General features: G+C 44.1%; 1 protein-coding gene and 1 non-coding gene across 6 annotated transcripts in view; one reads left to right on the top strand and one right to left on the bottom strand.

Moving 5' to 3' along the window:
• Positions 1-12,018: 12,018 nt before the first annotated feature.
• Positions 12,019-12,137, top strand: LOC118602269. Its single transcript, XR_004950642.1, has one exon. It is a non-coding gene; the product is annotated as a 5S ribosomal RNA (ribosomal RNA).
• A 776-nt stretch (positions 12,138-12,913) lies between these two features.
• TFDP2 (transcription factor Dp-2) overlaps positions 12,914-24,701 on the bottom strand; it is a 144,819-nt gene continuing 133,031 nt past the window's right edge. For all 5 annotated transcript variants that reach the window (XM_016141869.2, XM_016141870.2, XM_016141872.2 and 2 more), the window contains 3 exons: positions 23,448-23,614; positions 19,684-19,789; positions 12,914-19,489 (listed from right to left, as the gene is read on the bottom strand). In XM_016141869.2, the coding sequence (XP_015997355.1) occupies positions 19,306-19,489; positions 19,684-19,789; positions 23,448-23,614 (457 nt within the window). In that variant the 3' untranslated portion in view covers positions 12,914-19,305. The remainder of the gene's footprint in view (positions 19,490-19,683; positions 19,790-23,447; positions 23,615-24,701) is intronic.

Raw genomic sequence — 24,701 nt, 5'->3', positions numbered from 1 at the left:
TTTTTTGTAAAGTTATTCTTTTATATATACTGAATTAGTCTATACTGATCATTTTGATTAACAATGCAAACTTTGTTGTAAGATGTAAAAAAAAAAAAAACCGTGATGGGATTATTTTTCGTGCTGGAAGTAAATCCCTTGCAAAAAAGTATTTTAGACCATAGATGAAACAGTATTTTTAGGTTACCCAGTTTGAATATGCACCTAATTTTTTCAATGAAATTAAATTCCTGAGATTTAAACTGTATGATAGTTTGCGAAATATCTTGTTACTGCTTTATTTAGCAGACTGTGGACTCTAATAAAAAATATAAATTGTGAAATATAAAACATGAAAGTTATTCAAAGCTGCCAACCAAACAAAGATTTTTTTTTTGAGGTTTGCTTTGTGTTGATGCAAGTCAGGAGGAGTGGGATCCGCCCCAGCTGGCTCAGGAATGGCTGTCTGGAGAAAACATGAGTGCTCTGGGTGGCCTTGGCTGGCCAGATGGGCCTTGATGCTTTGACGCTTTGGTCGTGGGCACTCAGGCCCCTCGGGAGCTCTGCTCTTTGCTGTGTCACTAAGATCTTAGGGATAACAGATTTTCATTTTAGAATGCTTCTTTGCAACTGAAGAAAATGATTCTTCGAGATCACCAACAACCTCCTGAGTGGTGCCTATGCTGCTTTTTCATAGACCACACTTTGAATTACAAATGATCAAAGGGCTAACAGCAAGCAGCTTTACATTCCCAGGGACTGAGTCTAGTACTAGTTTGATTAGTGGATGAAGAAGAGTCAACTGTCAGTGACTAGCTGGTGGGCCGTATTCCTAGCTCAAGGAAAATTGTGGGTTAGTTTCCTTAGAACTCCAAGCTGCACTGTGCTTGGAACTTTTTTATACATAAATTCTACTTCATTTCGATCACCTCAGTGGGTGATAGTTGACAAGTTATAGTTCAGTCTGTCCTACAGACAGGTTTTCAGCCTCTTTGCTACAGTGTTTCTTAGTGGGGTTTTCTATAGAAGATACTCTATCTAGAACATAAAAAAAGAAATGAGTTTGGTAACTTAAAGCTCTGTTGTCCTTTCTTACTGGTAGATTTTCCCCATCCATGTGGTGGTGATGTAAGAAAGGCTGGGTTTCCCTCTTCTCAAAGTTCAATGTAATAGGACCACCAGTCATTGAAGGTGCAGCCCCGCAGGACTTGCCAGATTCTGTCTATAGAGTCCTCTAGAAGAGAAAAGCCCATGGAATCTGCTTATTCATTTGGGAGGCAGAGGGGGGTAGGTAGAGTAAACTTTAAATCCTGATTTACATTTGATTGCTTAGAAATCTTAGGCAGATCACTTAACTTCTGAGCTGTAGTTCTCATGTGAGTGTAATGCTACCCTTCAGGCCTGCAAGGATTAAATGAGAAAATACCCATTACCAACATGTAGTAGATATTTATGTTAATTTCCAAGGGCTCACCCTTTTTCAGCAGTGTTTCCTTCCTGGTAACTTGAAAACTGCATAAATAACCACAATTTTGTTGCTCTCTTGGAGCAATTATCACTCCTTGAGAGGGGAGTGGTAAAAGGAGTCGAAAGTCTGCTGTCTGCCTACGGCCTTGTGCCCAGGTTTATACGGAAGGAGGGGTCACAAATATGTGAATTTGAAACCATCCCCATGGAAATTATTTCAGTTGGCTTGTGCTTTAGTAAAGTTGTCAAGTTTGAGTTTAAAGAAAACTGAACATTTTGCTAAATTGGCTTAGCAGTTCAGAGTTTTCCAGATCCTCCAGTTCCCACACTGGAGGGCTTGCGTTTCGAGCAGTGTATCCTCCTGTGCTCCTCACAGATTAGCCCAGTGTGGGCCAGTGCTTCACGAAGGGAGAACCCATTCACCGGAAGTCTTCGTTCATGTTCTTGGTTACAAAGCTTGATCAGGCATGACTGGCAAAGCAGTGTCTGCTTTTTGAACAAACTTACTTTCTCACATCCCTGTGAGTGTCGTCCTTCAAATAAGCCCATTTAGATCAATTATGCTACCATGTTTCATCCTTCAGAACTTTTTAAGAGTGGTTTTGGGGTGTGCTTTCAAGAGCCTGACATGGACAATTGTCAGAGTGGCAGGATATGTCCATTGAGGATGGACTTTTTAGAAACAGTTCACTCAAGGGGCAGGACTGGTAAGGGCTAGTATTTAAGCATGAAAAACAAAAAGTGACAAAGAATGTCTCCTAAAATCAGTCTTTTTAGTCATTTGTGTGTCCTCGACATCAAATAACTCTAAAGGGCCTTCATGAGGACAAAGTGGATTTGACTGGTGACCAAAAGCTAGTGAGTGATAGGCTGTCATTAGTTCTGTATTTGCTTGAAGACATGACCACTCTTATTCAAATATTAGACTCTGAAATTGGAAGAGTGTGAAGTCGTCCTGCTGGTGGCAAGAGACCCCAAGGAAAGCAGGAGACTGGGCTCCTAGCTCCAGTGAACCTGGGGCGAGGCCACCTCCTGCTGACCCTCATGCTTCTGGTGCGTGTGTCCTGCTCAGGTCTCTAGTACAAGAGCCGAGGGAGCATGAGGGGTGACATGAAATGGCAGACATGGGATTCCACATTTTTTTGTCATTAGCCTTGTTCCTTGTGATCCCTTTGGGTGGCTGAGGACAGCTGGGGATGGTGTGGAAAGGGATGATCTTTGCAGAATTATGTGCACACTCGGATAAGCTCTCCTGAGGTGTGGAAGGGAACTGAGGTGTGTCCAGAGCCATTATGTGGCAGAGTGAAACTAAGGGTCGAGGAGGAAGAAGCAAATGGGGTGTAGCAGGTAGAGAAGCTGACAGAGATGTACGGTAAAAATTCAGTGAGCACTTGGGAGTACCCTTCTGAGATGATGAATCCCTGTTTGGACCTAGTGCCTCTGGTGTCATGCCTGTGGTTATGTAACATCAGGAGGCAAGAGGTACTTTGAAGATAAACTTACTCATCAGCTGACTTTAAAATAGAGATTATCCTGCATTATCCAGAGGGCCTGATATAATCATGGGAGCCAAAAGCAGAAGTCAGATCTGAAGCTTGAGGACTGGATACACTGTTGCTCTCTTGAGAAAACCGAAGAAGGAAATGAATTCTGGAAGCCGAATTTGCCCCAGAGGCTCCGGAGGAGAGCCCAGCGGAGCCAGACTGTTGACCACAGAAATGGGAGATAAATGACTATCATCTAAAGCCAGTGAATTTGTGGTCATTTGTTATGGCAGCAAATAGAAAGCTAATATGGCCATTTTCTCAATGAAGATTATATCCTAAAACCCAGTACTTCTCGAACCTTGTGAGCATGTGATTCCTCAAGGGATCCTGTTTCAAATGCATCTGCTGATTCAGCAATGTCTGGGATAGGGACTGAGATTCGCATTTTTAAGCTCCCAGGTGCTGCTGCCAAGGCTGCTCTGAAGACCCACCTTTGAGCACAAGACTCCGTGTGACCATCGTGGTCAGTGCAGTGCCTGGTATTCAGAGCCAGGGCAAAGGAGAGAGGAAATGAGAATTGAGAGAAGAGCAGCCTAGGATAGATACTATTCCGCTGTGAAAGAATACAAAGTTTACAAAGGAGAGGTGCTTTGTGTCGGTGGGCCTCTGGCCTGCAGCTAGACTAGGCCACCCCGTACAGTGGGCAAGGCCCGGTTATGGATGAGGTATTTTTGTGGTTTTAGCTTTTTTGTGTTCCTGTGGGAGGACAGTGGCCTGCAGTGATGGGTCTAGCTTCCTGAGGATGGCTTGGTGCAGGCCTGCCCATCGCAAGGTCCTCGCCAGCACCCCTTTCTCCCAACTGAATAAAAGGTAAGTTTCTGGAGGCTACCAGCTTGAAAACGAAGGGAACACACTTTATCAAAAGAAAACTGCAGAGTTGCTATCAGTCCTTAGAAGGAATGGATGCATTCGTCGTCGCTGTTGTTTTTAATGTTCATTGAGTAACCGGTGTGAATGGCAGGCACTATACTAGGAGCTTGGGATTCACTGGCAGACAAAATAAGATCTCTGCTCAGGGGTAGTACAACCTACAGTGACAGCTACAGCAAGGCTCGCACTGTTTCTGCTAGGCTCTCAGTCTGCATGGTAAGCGCCTCTTTGCTCTTACAGGAGGGTCATGGCCTCTGGACGCTGAGTGCTGAGGCCAGAGTAGGTCTGGTGTGCTTGTCCATGAGCTGTGCTCCCCTTCAGTCCCCAGATGGGCTGGGCTGGCCTGCAGCCAGTCATCAGCGGGTCTGTGGAGCCTCTTTCTGAGGCGACAGGCTAGAACTAATCAAATTCCTTTAAGTCCGGAGCCACCCAGAGAGATGGCAGTAACCATGCCTACACAAAGGATCTTGAGGACACTTGCTCTTACTTTACAAATACTCTAAGACAAGAATTTTAGAAGATTCCATCAGATCCTTAAAAATTAACTGCAATGGATGAGTTTAGCCTGGGCAGCAAGCAGAGTTGAAAATCCGTGTTAGTCGGAAAGGTACCGTGATGTTTGTAGGTATGTTGCAAAGATATTAGGGTTTAAAAATAGTGTGAATGCTCCTCAAAAACCTCACATATGGTAGGTACTTTGACTGTCATCTCGACTCCGCAGAGAAGCGGCTATTATAAGGAGGGTCTGTTCTGGAATCCATCCCAGTGAGTTTGCTAATGAGGCATCCAGCGTGAGGTGCTCCAAAACACAGGCCCCAAGCATCAGCCACATTTGGGGAACCCCAGACCTCTGTGGCCACTTTATTGGAGGAACCCTGACTAGGGGTTTCCTCCTGTGTTAAGAAACTGCAGACGCAAACAGCACCCCCTGGCCCATGTTCTCCTGACAGTCTGAATGGGTTTTCTTGAATGTCTTTTCCACAATGATCCTCCTGATTAGGATTGAGGGACAATGCAGGAGATGGGCACAGTCTGTTCTCTCAACTGCCACACAGTACAGACACCCAATCCGGTCTTTCAGATGGCATGTTGCCGTTTTAACTTCTCTCCAGCTTTCATGTCGCCATCTTTTGTGTGACTCACAAATACAGGGCCTCCGAAATGAGTGGTTCTTTCCCAAGTCACGTTTGTGCCCACCTTGTCTACTGGCACTACCAGGCTCTGACTGTCCCCGCTGCTTGTCAGGAACGTGCCTCCCTCCACCACCACTGTCCTGCCCTGGGGACACGTAGCTCAGAGTTCACTGTCTCTATTCAGAGGTCTGTCCTGGTGGTGGCCCTTTGCTGGTGGTCAGCACTTCTGTCTTCAGTTCAGACTTGATTATTTGTGCTGTTTCGTGACACCGAAGCATCAAGTCTGCGAAGTGTGTGTTTTTCCTCAGTTGTGATTGTCAGCCCCTGAAGCGCGGGAACCTGCCCTCCATTGGTGGCCTTTGGTCTCCTCCCTGCAGCAGGTACCAGCGGTAACAGCACACAGTCCCAAGCCACTCCAGGCACCTGCACTTTTTTCCATAGTACTGACTTTTGGACATTAAATTAGCTCTAGTTCCTTAGGGATTTTCCTCAGAATTTTACGCTCCTACCTCGTTCCTACCTTGGGCAAAGCACTTTCACAGTCATAGTTTATCCTGAAATGCCTGTGGGGCAAGGAGGGGCAGAGGGAGGCTGCCATTCTACTAGGCCGGAAACAAGTCCAGCGAGAGCCCAGGGCCCTATGGCTTTTTAGTGGAGCCCGCACCAGAAACTGAGGTCTCGGCTCCAGCCCTGCCATCCCATGAATTCCAGCACTTCGACTTGCTCTTGAAATGTGTGTATTTCTATAAGCAATTCCCGCCCCTGTCCTGTGTTTAACTTCACGATCTTGGGCCTTTGGACAACAGCACTCTAATAAAACAATGCTGCTGCTAGAACACAACTGCTCTTGCTTGTAAGAGGATCTCCAACAAGACCACTGCGGTAAGCGGGGGTGTCTACGGTTTCCGCCCGCCCCGACCCAGTCCTGCTAGACCCGGTCCCAGCACTTTGATGTTCCCTGCCGTAGTTCTGGTGGGGTGACCCACTGACCTGTTTCCAGATGACCTGAGCTCATCTGCATATGTTCTTCCCGGCCACACTGTTTGTGACCCAGGCTGGTCCAAGGAGAGGGGACCCCAGGACCGTTAGAACAGTGGTCAGGAGAAGTGTTTACCCCTGGGATAGAGGGATAGTGGGCAGTGAGGAGTCCTGCAGGTGCTGGTGACTGTCTTGCCACGATTTGGAGAGAGCCCGCCTGGGAAAGAAACCCACAATGTGGGCGAGGAGGAAAACCAGGGGACTTGCTGGCATAGTTATGCCACCTTCGGCCTCCATCTGCTAGGGAGCCCTGATTCCATAAGACTGACTGTCCTCTTTGAAAAAGGCTGAGGTAGAAGAAGGGAAGGCTTTGTCCTGGGCCTTAGTTTTTTTATCCTGTGCAAGTGTCCAAACCGCAAAGAACTTAGGACTGGACTCATTCCCCTTTAAACCCCGAAAGCTGACCACCTCCCACCCCTACAACCAACTCTGTGCCAAATGACAGATAACCTATTTGACCTGGATTTGTTTGTATCAAACTTAAGCCATATACTTATCGGAGTTGTAGACTGCCGTGGAGGGGCTTGGTTCAACTTTATTTAAGAACACAGTCCGGAGCTAGACAGGTTTCAAATTCTTCTCTGTCCTTTGCTCAAGCTGTGTGACCTTGGCCAATAACTTAACCTCTCTGTTTCTCAGAGTTTTTGTTTGTTGAATAGAGCTAAGTGCCTGGCCATTAGAGTGATATGTCTTAGGAATTCATTATTGTTAAAGAAAATTAGTTATTTGGGAATAGTTTATTTCTCTTTTCCCTCCTGTACTTCATGAATGCCTTGGCCACAGGACTCCTCATTTACCCAGGTACATTTTCTGCACTCACCATCACTACCATCTGGAGCCAGAGCCAGCTTTTCAGCTTTGGAGACTTGCTCAGGGTTTATGGCAGTTACCTGGAGTAATGGAGTAACATCTTGCTCAATCGAAGACCAGTCACTAATGCAACTTACGAACCAATGGCTAAAAGAACTTTGCCCCAAGAGAAGAGCAGTGAATACGCCTATGGATGCAGAGGATAGGAGGAAAATAGATTCCGTGCCCGGCCCCAGAGGCCTTTCGAAATGGGCTTTTGAGTGAATGTCCCTGGCCCCCGTTCACCTGTTAAACCAGAGATCTCTAACGTGACTGTTTTTGAACTTAAGGATGGGTGCAGGGGTGCACCCGAGTTGGATGCCTCGTGTTGGTCTGTCTGGCATTTAAGGTATCTCCCTCCCTTGATACAAAGATTGAATGGGGAAAGCTGGCTCGAACTCCAGAGCTGAGAGCCTCTCTTTGCAAGTGATTTATTTGGTCCCTTCATGACCTTGGAATAGTCACTCGCCTTCTCTACTGCGCAAGCTGCTCCTGGGGAGATATTACAGATAAATTCACACGGAAAGCAGGTGCAAGAATTATAGACCTCTTGATGTAGTTGTTAGTCATCTGTTTTTGACTATAAGAAGCCCTTTCCCTCTCATACTCACTGGCTTCTCAGGGCAAGTGTTCTCTTGTTAGCAGCTGCCCACACTCGAATATGGAAAAAATCCAGAGGCTGCCAGTTAGAACGAGCATGTTCATGGCAGCGGCGGGCAGACGACTACCTGGCGCTGGACTGGGGGTGGGGGTGGGGTGAAACGGCCGTTTCCATATGTGAAACAAGAACCATATTGTCTGGGACTTAGCAAAGCTATGCAGCCCTCAAATTTCCATGGTCTTTTCCTGGCTTATAGAAAATAAACTAACCTTCCCCGAGGGAGAGAAAAGGTATAGTCCGCAGGGGCCTGGGCTGACTGGAATAGCACAGTCGATTGGTGGGCAGGTGCCCAGGGGTGGGTGGGTGACAGGGCGAGGTCTGGTGCCTCCTCCCTTTTCCTAAGAGTCAGGTTTTATCTGCTGGATCAGCTTGTTTTCTACGATTATCCACTTCTGAAGCCAGGCAAATGCCACACCTTTCCAACTTTTCACTCTTTATCTCGTCCTCTCTTGACTCAATCCAGCAGAAAAGAAAACTAGGGTAGTAAAAGCCAGTTTTTCACACTTAATTCAGGCTTTGGCCAGATAATCCATGCTGAAGGTGAGAGCACTATTTGGTTATTCAAAACTAACCAAAAGGTCAACATACTTTGAAAAAGCATGTAGACCACTTATTGATTCATTCATTTACTCATTCCATCAAGACTGAGAATTTAGCATTATATCTTAGCCATTGTACAGCCCTGAATTCACAAAGATAAAAGAAAGTCCATATATAACAAGCAAGTTCCCGATTGTATGTTATTTTCAAAGAATTTCTAATTTCCAATAAGCAAACAGTTTTCACTGGTTTCCCTCACACTGACAGTAAAGCTTGAGAATTCCTGAGTGAGGTGGGCGTGGGCTTGTGATGCCTGTGCTCTGAGCCGCATTAACCTTTCCTCCCTCCTCTTCCAAGCAAGCATTCCAGCCATAGAAGCCCTTCAAATATCCCAAACACCCACAACGTCTGCATGTGTGCACACACACGCGCGCGCACACGCACACACAGTATCTTGTAGGAGGGAGACAGGTAAATGTGTGCACAGGACACTCCCTCTCTCCTTCCCCCCACTGAGGGCAACATCTCTCTTCACTTAAAAATTCGTCAAGAGCGTCAACAGGCTGTCAACTGTGGAGTGTGTTCTAATACTGCTTGTTGAACGTGACAAAATCCTACAGAAAATTTGGGATTTTAGTAGATTATGCATAGAAATTATTTTATGTGATTTGGAATATGTGTGCGTATATATATAAATGTATAAACTAAAAAAATGGCAGCTCATCCGAGATCATCAAATGAGGAGAAATCATTAATTTATAGCCAGCAGGACCTTAACTGAATCGGGGACTCCTAGTACAGCAATTGGTATTTGTTAAGTCTCCTAAACAAAAACCTACATGAAACATACCACCACCACCACAAAGGAGATCGTGCTTTTATTTACCAAATGCTAGCACCCTCAGCACCCAAAGGGAACACACAGCCTCCCTTCCTCCCTTGCTGACGACCCATCGCCCTCCAGGGCTCCCACGGCTTCCATGGCTGATGCTATACGGATGTTGCAATCTTTCGTTTCTGTGCTTTCTCTGCCCGCGGTATTTCTCTCCAGCTTTTTCTCCCATCTGTGTTTCAGTCTCTCCTTTGTCAGGCTCACTGGGAGTGGTCCCAGCTTGCCCCAGCAGGCACCTACCTCCCAGACCAAACCCCAACCTCAGCCCTGGATTTGCTCATGCTTTTGCCCTCCAGGCTCTGAGAAACCTTTCCGGAGGGACTCAGGCAGAGGAGGAGGTGGGGAGGAACTGTTTCCTCAGCAGGCCGATTTCTTTGGCCAAGCCTGTCTTTCATCTGCATAATCAATGTATAAACAAGCTTCCTGGCCTAGGCCCAATAGGGAGATAAGAGCTGCTTTGGTGATAGTGATTCTTAATCTACCAGTTTTGGAAATGTTTTTTGAGAAACTTTCTGTAAGCCCTGGAGGTGGTGGTGTCCATTACGGGCACTGTTTCTGAAGACAGACTCCTTTGAGGGTCTGTCTCTAGGAATCTAGGTGAGGACTGAAGCCAGGGCCCTGTGACTGCTGAAGCTGCCCGCTTGCCAGGATCTGAGTCAATGCTGTGGGGAAGTAGCAGGTCCCCTCCTGATCTGCCCTGGCTGGCTTGTCTCAGGGGGGTAGAAGAAAGGGAGGGATGCTAACCTCCCTGGATGCACTGCAGTTTGATGGTCAGCGTCTTTTTATGTGCCTTTATCCAACTTCCAAGGGGGTCCCCAGGGCTAACGTTGGTTTTTGTTCTTAAAAGTAATTTCTAAAAGTATTTACTGAAATAATAATAAAAAAAATCTGTCATTTTTGTTCCCTTCTTTAAGTGTTTACTGAATTTTGATTAAACTTGAGGAAATAGTCCATTTCTTAGATGCTCACTGGATGGGCTGGAGCCCTTTTTACAGAATAGTCCACCACCAGGCAAAAAAAGGCCTTGTTTCTACTGACAATACCTAGGTGCTTTAAAAACACGTCCCACAAAAGCATTTTTCGTTGTATTCAGATTCAAGGTCCAAAACGAACCCATGTTCACTGGAGGCTTGAAAAAAAAAAAAAAAGCCTATTAGTAGCAGATCCTGAAAATAATTCCTGCAGAGACGGTATCTTTCAGAACCATCATTTTCAGGCTTTAGCTCACATTCTTCTCATGAATTCTAATTGCGTGCTGGCTTTCGGGGGCCATGGCCCAGTACTAGGGCATGAAGGAAGAAAACAAATCTGAGCTTGGTAGATGTCAATGTACTTGAGCAAGGTAGGAGTTAAGAAGCAAGAAGGAAGTGGTTAGGTGATAGTTACTGTGCCCCAGAGGCAAAAATGTCAGAGAGTGATTTGCATGAAAGTGAGAAAGCGGTTCTGGCGAATTCTAGTTTGCATTAGATGGGATTGGTTTCACCCACCCAGATACAGGTGGATCCTTGCCAAAGTGCATTTTATACTCTGAGATTTCTTAAAAGCAAGTTTCAGCAAGAAGCTGGAAAGCCCTCCCAGGAAGGTCGAGCTGGCAGTGCTCAGGGGCTCCCAGGCATTTGGCAACGGTCCACAGTAAGAACAACAGGAACCCGCCCCACAGGCGAGAACACTGAGAAGGCTGGAGGTGTCGATGGTGTATGCAAGAGTAAAGGAAGAGGAACCAGTGCTCCAGTGCTCCAGTGAAGACGCAGAAATGGAAGAACTCTGTAACTACAGTAGTTCATCCGTCAGAAGGAATGGTGAAAAAATAGCTAGCTTCTGGGAAAAGGAACTGAGAGTTGATTGTCGGTGGGGTTCTGTCTCCCAGAGAAGACTCTCTTGGTTGAGGCTGTCTTTTCTCTGATGCTTTGTCAGCTGAGCCTAGCTCAAGCAGCTGGATATTGAAGTAAACAACTGCTTGGGCTCTGCAGACATCTTCCCTGGTCAGGTGTGTCCGATGGCTACTGATGACACTCTCAGTGGTCGTTCACATCTCTGGACCACATGGTCACAAGAGCCAAAGCACTTCCTTAGGACCTAATGACCCAGTGTTATTCCCATGCATCCTTGGACACGTTAACCAAAGGGCACTAAAAAATGGCTCTATGGGATAGAACGAGCAGAGAGGGCATGATACCAGCCTGGACTCAGCACTCTGGGAAATCCCCGGGATAAGGGTGTGGGCCCTGACTCCCTGCTTCTGCACTGGACCTTCCACACCACTGCCATCACTTATGCAGCCTACCGAACTCAAGCGAGTGTCTTCATGGGGAGATGCCTTCTTTACTGGCTCTTCACATTCAAGTGAGTGCTTTCTTAACCATTTCCTAGTGTTGTTCTTCAAGACCTGGCCCTATTCTGTGACTCCTAAGTTGCTCCCAATCCCTCTTTATCTTCTGACTGCCCACGTGCCCACCATGGACCCTGCTCAGCTTGTTGGAATGTAGGAGATAGTGTTATCACAGGCTTCTGCCTCTCTCTTTGGCAGTCAGGGATTGCTTGAGCAGAAGATGTTGAGGCACCACTGTGGCCCCTGGGGCCAGGAGAAATTCTGCTTGAGGCCTGGAAGCATGGCATTCTGTACTCATCACTGTAGTTGTTCTCTTTGATGCTGGTTTGGTGTAAAGGGTAGATAAGCATCTTCTTTAAAAATTGTATTCAGATCTGTTTCTGGGACTGTAAAGACATTCTTTATATAAGATGACCTTAAAAAGATGTAATGTAAAGTCATAGGTTTCTAACACAGAAAGCCTTTTTTTTTCCATTTTTAAATTAATTGGAGGTAAAAGGATTAATAACATTAAATTTCAGGTGGACTTCATATCCGTATACTCTATTTGTTGTGTGTGCGCCACCATAAGACTAGTTTCTGTCACCTTGCATTTGACTACCTTACCCTCTTTGTCCTCTTCCTTCCCTTCTGGTAACCACCATTCTGCTGTCTGCTATCTATGAAGGGTTTTTTGTTTGTTTGTTTGTTGTTCTTTTATATTCCATGAGTGAGTCTATAGCCATACTACCCTGAATAAGCTCGATCCCGTCTGATCTCAGAAGCTAAGCAGGGTCGGGCCTGGTTAGTACTTGGATGGGAGACCACCTAGGAAGACCAGGTGCTGTAGGCTTAAAAAGTAAACAAAATAAGGGATCATAAGATGACAAGGTCCTTGCAATCTGTGAAGTCAGCCAAGGGTTGCCTTGCCTAAAAAGTGCTTTAAAAAAATAAATTCTATGAGTGAAATCATATGGTTCTTGTCCTTAGCCATCTGACTTATTTCTTAGCATATACTCACAAGATCTACACCTATTGTCACAAATATTAACATTTCATTTTCTTATGGCTGAGTAGTATTCCAATGCATATACATACATCTTTATCCAGTCATCTGTCAAAGGACACTTAAGTTATTTGCATGTCTTGGCTATTGTGAATAATGATGCAGTTAGCATAGGGGTGCAGATGTCTCTACGAATAAGTGTAGAAAAGCTTTTTAACATCTAACCTATTTCCACCATAGGTGGGACAGGCAGTGTCCACGTATTGGGGAGTGCTCCTGGAAACACCACCTGTAAAACAGTATAGGAAGCAGGAGGGGTGGAGGAGGGTGCGCTGAACCATGATGCAGTTGCCAGAGGAACAGGCCAATGCCATGAGGAACTCTGAAATTGGGGTTAAGTGCCCTTCAGATACACCAAACTGAGGCGAGGAGACTGGGCTTTGTGCCCCCTCACTGCTGCACGTGGGTGTGAGCTCAGGCAAGCCAGTCCCCTAGGGGAGTGTCCCCCAGGACTGCCTGAAGGAGGGACTCAGCTGCAGGAGGTGTTCGGTTCTAAAGGAAGGGGACCAGGCATTGCACAATATGGATTAACCCCCCATCCACCAGCTAATAATGAGACGACACCATTTTAAATTATTTATTTATTTCTATAGTACATCTCATTGAAATCATATATCAGTCTAATATTTTTTTTATCCTCAAGCACAACTGATACTCATTTCAGATGCTTTTTTCCCCCTTTCCTTCTTTTAACCTTATAGAATGGAGAAAGATACACTTTAATGGACAAAAACATCACTCAGAGTTTATTAAAAATACAGCTTCCCAGGCCCCACTCCCAGAGCTTCCAAGTGTCTGGGGTGGACTGAGGGATGCAAAATTTTAACCCCCACTCCTGTCAATTCTGCTGCAGGTGGTCCTTGAACCATCCTTCGAGAAACACTGCTTAGGATTTGTCTGTTATCTGTCAGAAGCAATTTCAGAAAGCCCAGGAAATTAAGTATACAGAAATAAGCTCTTCTATAAAATTTCCATATAAAAATAATGGTATTTATTTACAAAGTTTGAGATGCTACAAAATAATACATCACATTAGGTTAGGTGTTTCGGTCTAACAAAGTCTACATTAGGCAAGTCAGATGTGGTGCTTTCCCCTTATCTGGCTTGTTTAAACTGCTTAAAGCATGTGGCACCCTGACGTTTCCTTCACACAGAAAAAAAGCAGAACTATATTTTCTGAACATAAAACCTAATAATACATGATCAGGGTAAAGTATTTCCAAATGAAAAGGTGGACAAACAGGTGATTCGGGCTCGCAGCTTTTTTTTTTCTTTTTGTCATAATGTCGAACGTGGCGGTGGTCAACAAAACGTCCCAAGGACCTCACAGTACTGAACTGTGGTCTTCAGAGTCCAGGCCGCCTGAGCAGCTAGTGCAGTTCGCCAGTCGGTGGTTCCATCTTCCAGGACACTGGAAGGTTGAACCCGACATGGTACTACTGGGAAAAATAGAACTGCAGCTGCCCAGAAGTGTTTCAGCCAAAAGTTATCTGGGTCCTCACGGCCTTTTTAGTATTTAAACAACAACAACAAAAAATCTTTGACTCCAGCCATGAACAAGCAAAATCAGGTCACTTGTTAGTAGGCGGTTTCCTGGCATGTGAAATGATGCAGTAATAGACTGGTGAGTTCGAAGTGAAAGTGATTAGTTTTAAAACCCAAAAGTGATCTGGGGAAATTTCCTCCTTGAGACAGGCATGGACAGAAACAAGCTAATGCGGTACAGAAGGGGCAGCTGGCAATTTAACCTCAAGCCCCCTACCGGTGACCCGTGTACGTAACTGTTGTCACCCACGGAGCAGTGTTTCTTCCTGGGGGTGCCTGTCTAAACCTGGGGTCTTCTGAGTTGAGAGGCCCAAAGCCGACACCACAGCCTCACACTGGGACTCACGAGTGTCCCGCTTCCGTGGCTCGGCTGTTTAGCACCTGGTGTGCCAGGGCTGATTTAATCCCAGAGCCATCTGGGAGGACTGCGGTGAGGGCAGTTTTCAGGAGGCAAAGTGGTCCTTCCAGGACCCTGCCAGGCAGGCTGAGGGACATTAGGCTTGTTTCCTGTCCTAATGAGTGGGGTAGCAAGAGGTTCTCTCTCATTGAGACCCTTGGTGGAGAAAGGGTAAGTCCTGTCCCTCCATTTCATCCACATTGGCTTCCAATGCAGCTGTAAGCAGGGAGGACCAAGTCCACTCTACTAGAATAGCAAGAGGTCAAGACAGTGCTGGATTCCATAGGCCTTTTTGTAAAGCAAAGGCCATATAAGAATGAGATGAGATTTTACCTTGCCTGAGAACAGCTGCACAGACTATATATACATGAGGATGCTTTCTCCTGTCTCAATCCCATGATGAGTGAATGGATGTTTGCTACCATTTAAGCTTCTGTACTTGTCAGGGATTCCAAGGGCATAACTAGAAGGTCAAAGTTCTGTGTCCCGTTTTTTTCTTCCTTAGCATATAGTGTGAGTGTAGAGGTATGTGGAAAAACTGGACCCCAAAGGTTATCTAACTTCTCAGAGATATCTTGGTTATGTAAAGAGGCTAATTCCTGAGAAATGTTATCATTTATGTGGATATTTAGATCGATTTTTTTGAAAAGGTAAAATCTTAAGCAAACATCAGACATTTTCCTTTGGAGTAACAGTGTTTGGCTTGAGTGGAAGTCAAACTAACAACATTCTACTGTGAATCAGACGACAGGTAGGAACATTTTTGAGGATCCCTCAGACTGCATGGTGCGGGCCCCTGGCACCCGCTGTGGGCCTCTAATAAACAGATATGCTCATCAGTGCTTGGGAACCATCGTTTTGGGTGCAAGGGGAACCTATTTGGGAAAATGGCCCTCTGTAGTCTTCAGTCCCACTAAAGCCAGTCCATATTATGTGTGTAATACAAAAAGTAGATCTTTATATATCCAATAACTTACAAAACTAGAATAAAACACCCAGAAAAGTGATTACTTTTCTAATATGTAGGTTCAACTGGAAGGTAATGAAGCTAATGAGAACTTCATGGGTTAGTTAGAATCTTCTCTTGGTTTATGGATACTGCTGATAGCTGTGTGGTTTTTTGTTAAATCCTCAAGATTCCTTAACAGTCTCTAAAATGTATGCTTTAATGAACAGCGTGGCCCTTGGAATTTAGTAGCAATTCCAAGTGCATGCCATGGGAGAGAGTGGCATGCTAAGAAGGTATGGAGACATCTGTCTTTCAATTGTCTGATTCAGGACCAATGTCACTTTCTCAGGGGGGCCTTCCTGGGCCACTCCCAAAGTAGCCTATTGCCTATTGTTCCATTACCACTGATCAATCTGAATGTTTTCTGTTCTATATTCAAAAGCTTACTGAAGGGTTAAATCTTTACATTCACTGTCCAAGGCTCACCCACAGTCTTAAGGTCCATCTCAGATTTGTTGGGTAGGGACCCTTCTCTTACATGCCCTCAGGCAGGGAGCTAGATAGGACCCTTGAAATGAATCACTCACTGATAAAGCTAACCAGGTTCTCTCCCTCTGAGGGTGAAGAGGCTGAGGCAGGTCCCTTCCTGTTTAACCATGCCCCATGAACACCCACCCCCACTGCGTTCTGACTGTCCCAGGGGCCAAAGTTACATCTACACTTGGAGCAACTGTGCTGTCTCTTCGACCCAAGTGGCCAGAGTTGTGGTTTAGCAAACAGCTGAGTTATCGACGTCTGCAGGGCTAAAGTGAGCAACTCCTCTGTGAAATATCTCCATTTAAATTACCTGACATGGGCTACTTGTTTGTCAGAGGGCTGACCCTGGCATTCTTTTTCAAGCATGTAAATTTTGCTGATGAGGTGGAGTGATCCTCTTTCATCCTGGTAAAACGACTTAACGTTTTCTCCCCGCCACCTCTACACAGAGTCGAAGGGAACAAAACATACGGCCATCACTTGCACAGTTGTCCGGGGCAGTGGGCATCACTGCCGGGCGGGAGTCGCTGTGTCGGCACCGCTTCTCCTGCCCCGTGCTCCAGGTTCTCCAGGGTCCTAAGGCACCGTTTACAGCAACACTCAGACAAGCTGCTTTTATCACCTTGTCATCACATGAGAAGATTAAGTGGATGAGACGGCCTCACGGCGGGGAGGGGTGAAGGGAAGCCTGGGTGGGTGCCTGAGGCACGGCTGGGAACCCCAGCGGCACTGCCCTTCCCACACACGGGTCAAACATGGCAGGCCTCGTGCCACCTGCGCGTGTAACGGAGCAAGAATTTACTGACCGAATGACACTACGCGCTTGAAAGAGTAATAGCTAAACTGACCCTTGGGGTGGGGGGAAAGCCGCTCGAACTCCCCAGAAAGCAGTGTGACCAGCACCCTTCGAGAGGGGTGTCCATGTGTGCACATGCACGGACGCAAGAAACCCCCAGTGCCGCTCCTCTCAAGAAGCCTCTCTGTTGTAACCACAATTTCCTAACATTTTTTCACTTTGACTTCTATATGAAATTGTGACTGAGGGCTGAGCTTTAGACCCAGACCAACCTGTTTAGGAGAGATTCAGGAGAATAACAGAATTTATCTTTCTAAACATCTCAACCTAGTTTTCTGCTCAGGTTAAGGCTTTACACCAGCAACATGTACTGGTGACTACGGTGCGACTCTATTAGGCATTCTCAGCAGTACCCCAACAATATTACTGAGAGTCAGCGGGCATTCCCAGTCAAACACCACACACCTGTGGCTGGGGTGGCCAACGATGGGGCTCCCACGATGAAGAGTCTTTGGTTGCTTTTTCTTTTAAATCCATGTTATATCAATTTCAAGTTTGATAGCAGAGAGAGAGAGAGAGAGAGAGAGAGAGAGAGAGAGAGAGAGAGAGAGAGAGACACACACACGGAGGGAAGGAAGGATGGTAGAGAGGGATGGTTTCTGAAGAAGTTTAGCAAGGATTTCGTGACTTGGTAAAGGGCTGGTTACGATTCACGTGCCAGCAGTGTATGGTGATGTACAGGCCTTGAGGGCTGTATCACAATGCTCTGAAAACTAAACAGCTGGCTGTGGCAGCCCTTGGCCTCTCCAGGTCGCTGCTGGGCCCGCTCTAAGTACATAGATGGGAAAGGTAGGGGTTATTAAGGGAGGAGGCAGCCTCTTTAAGGACAGTTTGGAAGGAAGCCCGGTTTCACCTGCCTGTGCAGCTGACAATCTCCTAGTCAGAATTGTCTCCTGGAGGCCCACGGGGACCGGCTGTGGCCTTTGCAGCTTAGGACTCCTCCCATTTGTCCAGCCGCAGGGGTGTGTCCCAGAACTCAGGCTGAGAAGGAATTCTCTAAAGACTGCCTCTCTTTATCTGTGCCCGGTCGAACACTCTGAGTCTGCACTATGGCTCATTTCTGACAGAATGAGTTTTTTTTTTTATCTCCAAGAAACTTAAAATTGTATGTTTTTGTGGATTAGTTTTTAATGGCCTAATCAAAATTTTAGGTCAGCCAAGGTTTTTACCTGCAGCTCCCTGTAAGCACAGTGACAGAGCTGTAAAAAGGCATCCTCAGGCATCCACGCTTCCCCCATGGGATTGAGAAAAGGACTGATTTGGGCTGAGCTTGGTGCTGGGCCCAGAGATGCTAGATGTATAAGCTGGGGCAAGTCCCAATGGTTCGAAACAAAGATCCAGAGTTAACTGTCCATTATCACCGGGTCCTTTTCAAGGCCCTACTGTGAAATCAAGTCGGGGTTTGGCCATGGTGGCAGATGTTGCCACACCTCTCCCTTCAGAGAAGTAACTGTGAACACACCCACGCAGGGCTGCCGGCGGCATCTTTGGCTCTGAGGCTATGAAATAACACACTGGGTATCGCGCTTAAACCCGACCACTTAGAGAGTTCAACATTTTTACGACAGTTTCTGTGAAACACGACATCAGATTAGTTTGAAATGCAATTTACCCAGAAATAAACCCAATAAGGTCATTTTGATTAATGAAAATGTACAAAAGGTGACATGTACAGGAAAACATTGCCGTTCATATTCTGAAAAAATACATCTTTTAAAAGCAATGATATTTGGTTCATTTTCAATTGCACAATGAGTGAAATACAATTACTGCAGGGGTAAGCAAGCAATTCGGTCATAAGAATCTCTTTTGTTGTTAATGAAAACGCTATATGAAATGCATAGCTTTGATTAAAACTAGACACAACTCCCTTCTCCATAAAACTCCAGATTTAGAATGCTGGCGAAAGGCAGTGCTGGCAAAGTATTTAATGCACGCAGAAATGCTATTCTATTTTGGCTTCCAGAAGTAGCCCTAAACAATTCTATGCACCAATGCATTGGCTAATAATGAACATTTCAGCTTTACTATAAATTATTCTAAATGTCACTTAAGTACTTAAGAATTAGCACTCGCTCCTTTCTAGAAGCCGTCTAAGGCAGCTGATGCGTAAAGCACCTCAACTAGACTTTCAACTAGTTCAGCAGTTCAATCTGTGCTCCCGAGGCCATGAGGATTGCCATCTACATCCCTCTCTGTACAAGTCACCCCACTGGGACTCTTCATGTTCATTAGTGCCTTGTAGAAGGCAGCCCAGGCATGGGAGAGAAACTAGAGAAACAGAATCATCAAGCGCTGCTCACTGTAGCCATCTTAATTCTAAGGAGGGTGGCGTGGGCGTGCAGGAACACAAGGACCCCCACCTGAAGGAAGATAAACGAGCTTCATTCATGCTGCCAATCTGCTGGGACTGTCCCCTCTATCACCTCAGAAAGCACACTCTGTCTGAGACGTGACCTAGTGCTCTGTTGTTCAGAGTCTTCATTCACGCTATGTTAACTTTCATCTCGATCATGTCAGCCTTCATGTAATCTGCTTATTGTGTTTCCCTAGTTTTCACTGAACACACAGTGCAAACAAAGGCAAAGACTGAAGCAATCATTTCAAAAACAAGAGCTCACACTAAAAACACACGAGCATCAAATGTTAAAACGTGGGTTTCCTCCTGTCTTTATTCTGGGGAGGAGGAATCCTCCTCATCTTCTTCCTCGTCTTCGTCGTTGAACGAACAGGGGGTCTCGCCTCGGGACTCGGAGCAGTGAGAGGCCGCACTGCTGGACTGGTGACTGTTTGGGGCAAGGAGCTGCCCAGTTGCTAAGGCCACTTCAGCATCCAAGCAAAACCCCTGGTTTACACTAGCAAACAATTAAAAACACACAGGCTCATTAATGTGGCGTACGTTTTAAGCTTTGTAAAAGAGGAATGACAACGTGGGAAAGGAGGTGCCACTGGCGAGCTCTGCCTATTCCGGCAGTGCCACGCTGGCTCTCCCCTTCAGAGAGGGACAAGGCTCCGTGGCTTGCCTTTCTAACCCTGAAAAAATACGTACCTTGACTGGGATAAGGTGGCACCAGTGTTCAGGTCTAGATTTGAAACGGACTGGGTAGAGTTCAGAAGGAGTCCCTGATTTAACCAAGAAGGTCCTGTGGAGATATCTATAGGAAGACACAGAAACAGAAGAGGTAGGATCTGCGAGTTCTGTGGCTGCTACTGTTAAGTGTGAAGAAAGCAGACAAGTAACGGCATAATAAGCCTGTTCTAAATTACAGCTAGACGAGTCTCCTGCCCTCAGAAAAACCCAGGTTTCTTCAGCTTGGAAAAAACAATTCCTAGAACATAAGAGCAGGAAAAAAAAAATACAGAAAAGTAGACTAGAGCAAGAAAGAATTAATTCAAATTAAAAGAATCCTAGAATCTTTTTTTTTTTTTTTTAATTTCAATAAAAAGGCAGCACATCGACTACAGTGATCACCATACTACCCTGGACGCTGCTGTCCTCATCGCAAAAGACTCGGGGACACTGACTGTGGATGTTAAAAGCCACAGCCAGGAGTGGGTAAAGAGAAAGTCAAACCAGAAGTATCAGTAAGGACAGAACTCCCATTGCACTGTCTTTTTCAAGTGCCCCCTGGTGAATTCAGTGCTACAAGTCATCAAAGATCTATTATTTTCCCCGGTATCCTTTGCTTATAACTCAAACTAGCCCTTATTTTAAAAGGTCACAAGCAGTCACGTTTTTCACAAGGGTCAGATAGGTATTCCTGTTTCAGTCTGCATGTCGTATTTTGGGTATATCCTTTTGATGTTATATTCTATGCACGTACCATATTTCTCCTATCACAACCTTGATCAACTCTTATTGTAATTTTATTTGTTTAGTACTTGTCTCCTTATTTAAAATGTTAGCTCAGAGAAGGCAGCGACTGGAACATATCTAAATGTTCCTGAATGAGTGAGTTTACAAAATAGCGAGTTTCTCTATCTATCTATCTATCTATGTATACATTCCTAAAAAGAAATCCTTTGAGTTATACTATAAAATTGAATGTACACTCAGAAAGTGTAATTTGCCAAAATGAGCTCTTATTATATTTAATCAATAGTTCTGTAATTACTGTGCAAAAAATAAATAAATAAAACCGTGTGTGCTGGGACTGGAATCTCTGCTCCGCTGGCACCGTCTGACCGAGTGAGAGGCTTCCTATGTTGGGAAAAAGCAAGCTAGATGACTACATTGATTTTAGAATGGCCTTTTGAACCTTTTCTCACAGGCTAACTAAGGAAGCTGTGGAAAAAAAAAAAAAAGACCTTCAATTCTAAGAAGAATAGCAGACTTTAAATACATTAAATAACAAGTCTGTACAAGATAAAATTAAAGCCAGAATCTTGTGCTGAATATTAATTAGTATATATGAAAACTTTCTGTCTGAACACAGCTATTTTGTCTGTGAGCGTAACACATTAAACTTTCTTTTTACAATGGCTCTGCAAAGCCTAAGTTTCTTTCACATTATCACAGGACCCACACAATGGTTCTCACAATCTTCTTAAGAGCCCCTCTGCCCCTTTGCACACGAAAGGCACACGTTTCTTCTTTTGAACTAACCAGAAAGTCTGTAGCCTGATCTGCCAATGAGGTCATGAAGAGATAAAAACCACGGAGCTTGCCTAATCGCTCTGAGCTTTAACAATGAGAATGAGCTAAAACAAAGTTCTGGTGATTTATTGAGTAAGCCCTTTATTTAGACCCTGGACCGCCAGGAGGACTGGGCTGCTAATAAAACAGCAGGTCCTGCTCTGGGAAAGTGTGGGGGAGAACAGCGCGGGTGTGTGCGGGGAAGATAACAGGACTGCTTGGCAGAGGGGCAAAAAAATGGGGTCACATTTGCGGGAGGTGGATGGTGCCAATTTAAGAACTAAATCCAACAGAAACCAAATCTCAATCAACAGATGTTTGTGTTGTGACCAAAGGGCCCAAACCATAAAATAAAACAAAATAGAAGCTACTTCTTTACTTCTATTTAACACGCCTTAAAACTAATGTGAGAATGCCTTTAAAAAGCGATGCAAAATTCTAGGTGGTAATACTTATAACGAAGGAAATCGCCAAAAGCAAAGGCAGAAGCACTGTTTATACATCCAAATTATTTGTGCGGAATATTCCTAATTCTTGAAATTAGGACAATCATAAAGAAGATTTCTGAATTAGTGGGGAAAAAAACCTGAATTATAGAACATGCAAAATAGTGCTTTTGTTTTTAAGTATACCCTTTTAATTCATAATAAAGTCAATTTAAAAATAGGCAAAGAATCTGTACAGATGTTTATTTCTCCAAGAAAGATATACAAATGGTCGATAAGCAATGAAAAAATGCTCAACATTATTAGTCATTAGAGAAATGCAAATTGAAACCACAGTGAAATACCACCTCACATCCACTAGGATGATGATAATAAAAAAGATGGGCAATAACAAGTGTTGTGTTGAGAAGGATGTTGGGAAATTGGAACCCTCGTACCATGCTGGTAGGATTGTAAAATGGTACAACAGCTTTGGAAAACAGTTTGGCAGTTCCTCAAAATTTTAAATATAAAGTTACTGTATGACCCAGCATTTCTACTCCTGGGTATATACCCAACAGAACTGAAAACTTATGTTCACATAAAACACTGTACGAGGATGTTTATAATAGCATCATTCATTATAGCCAAAAAGTAGAAACATTCCGAATGTCCTCCAACTAATGAATGGATAAGCAAAATGTGGTGCAGCATACAAGGGCAATAAAAAGGCACGAAGTACTGATACACGCTATAGCATGAACGAACCTTGAAAACATTATGCTAAGTAGAAAAGCCACAAAGGCCACATATTGCATGATTCTATCTATATGAAATGTCCGGAATGGATAAATCCATAATGACAGAAAGCAGACTAGTGGTTGCCAGGAGCTGGGAAGAAGGGAGAGACAGGGAATAACTGAAATTTCTTTCTGGGGTGATAAAATATTTTAGAATTAGTGGTGATGACTGTACAACCTTATGAATATACTGAAGACCACTGAATTGTACTGTTTAGAATGGTGTATTTGGAAGCATTTGAGAGATTGCTCCCCAGCATATGTGGTCAGTCTGACTCAAACAAACTCTTACGAAAAAAAGAAAAAAAAATGTGGTGTATTTTATGGCATGTGAATTAAATTCCAATTAAAAAAAAAAAATCACACCACCATTTTACAGCTGACTGGGGAAAGAGAACGCTTCCACGGTGCAGAGGAGAGTGTAGCTTGGTAAAAACAAATTGGTCACTAGGATATAGTTACAGGAATGCTCAAAGCAGTACTGTTTTTTAATACCAAGAAATTAGAAAAAAAACCCTAAAAATTTATCATTAGTAAAATGAACAAATACACTGTGATATATTCACATAATGGAATCCTACACAGCAGTAAAAATGTATGAATTACAGCTACATTAAATCATATGGGCAAATCTAAAGAACATGATGTGTGAAAAAAAAAATCAAATCGCCAAAGAATTACTGCTTTTATTTATATATGAAGATCAGGGGTAGGCAAAACTAAATAATAAATTGTTTCCAATTTACTATATTTGTGTTTGTATCTCTAAATAAAAGCAAGTGATAATAAACAAGAAATTCAAGAGTGGCTACATTTAAAGAAGTAGGGAAGGGCACAGAATTGGGGGCAGGAATAGAATTGAACTAATTTTCTATGAGAAAGGGAGAAAGGTTTTAACAAGTTAGGGTTTGAACATTTAATCAGAGACATGTGAAAGCATTACTTAACATACCTGTGATATAACCTTCTAAAGCCTTTGGCACCAGTGATTTCGCAAGTTTCAGATCCTCCAGAGAGCATTTGCCTGACTCTAGGCCAAAAGACATCCCCATCCGCTTCAGGACTTCTATGTCATCGTGGATCTCAAAGGTGTTGTCAAAATTAAAAAGATATTCAAACCTACATCAGGAAACACAATTACATGGGGTTTTCCACATGTTCGGGAGGTCTGAACAGGTTAGTACTCAATATGTTACATAAAAGAATGAGGGCCTCAGTTCAGGTATTGTCCTAGAAATTGTTACTGTTCAGAGCAATACGAATCATTTTGCTGTGTTCTGGGTAGATGACATCTCAAATATACCAGTTTTCTAATTAAAACAATTTTCTTGTGACAGACAAAAGAGTCCATAAACTTGAGCCCTAATTAAGCTGTTGCAAACTGGAGATAGAAATTCCCGTCTAAATCTAATACTTTTTAAACTTGTCTGCAGATTTGTCACCAAAGTTAAAATATTAAGGAAGATTTCCACTTTAATATAACCTTTCTATGAGTTGGTCTATTAAGAAAAAAATATTCTGAATGCTTACTTCATTTCATGAGTTAAATGTTAGCTATGGCACACTTTGATAAACAATAAATGGAAGACTTTTCACAAATTAACCAATCCCCAAATCCTTTCTTGAGGGTCTAAGGAGTAAAATGTCTTAAGAATGTTCTTGTCTATGGCCATGCTACCCTGAACAAGCCCGGTCCCTTCTGATCTTCGAAGCTAAGCAGGGTTGGGCCTGGTTATTACTTGGATGGGAGAGTACCTAGGAAGACCAGGTGCGGTAGGTGTAAAAGATTTAAAAATAAGGGATTATAAACTAGCAAGGTCCTTGTAATCTGTGAGGTCAACCAAAAGTTGCCTTGCCTTAAAAAAAAAGAAAAAAAAAAAAAGTTCTTGAAAAAGGCCAAATCAGGATGTCCAGCGTCCTAGCATAAGCTTTCAATAAAAAAGTGAATGTAGGGAAGAAAGAGACATTCGAACTCCCAGGCGAGGCCTTGGGGCACCTTCACCCACAGGCCTCAGATTTACAGGGACGGAGCACAGGAACAATGGTAGGATCACACTGTCATGAAGTGCTCTCTATTAAAGTTATGTGTGGGTCAAACTTTTTATGCTAGATCTTAGATCAGGGCGAAAATCAGAATTTAAAGCAAAATGCCATATTTAAATGATTTGAATTATATGAACTTGAATAAAGTACATCAACAAATTTC

The sequence above is a fragment of the Rousettus aegyptiacus genome, unplaced genomic scaffold (genome assembly GCF_014176215.1).
Source record: "Rousettus aegyptiacus isolate mRouAeg1 unplaced genomic scaffold, mRouAeg1.p scaffold_m13_p_4, whole genome shotgun sequence".
Taxonomy (NCBI): domain Eukaryota; kingdom Metazoa; phylum Chordata; class Mammalia; order Chiroptera; family Pteropodidae; genus Rousettus; species Rousettus aegyptiacus.
Note: the sequence above shows the minus strand (reverse complement) of the source record. Positions and strands in the feature narration are given on the sequence as shown.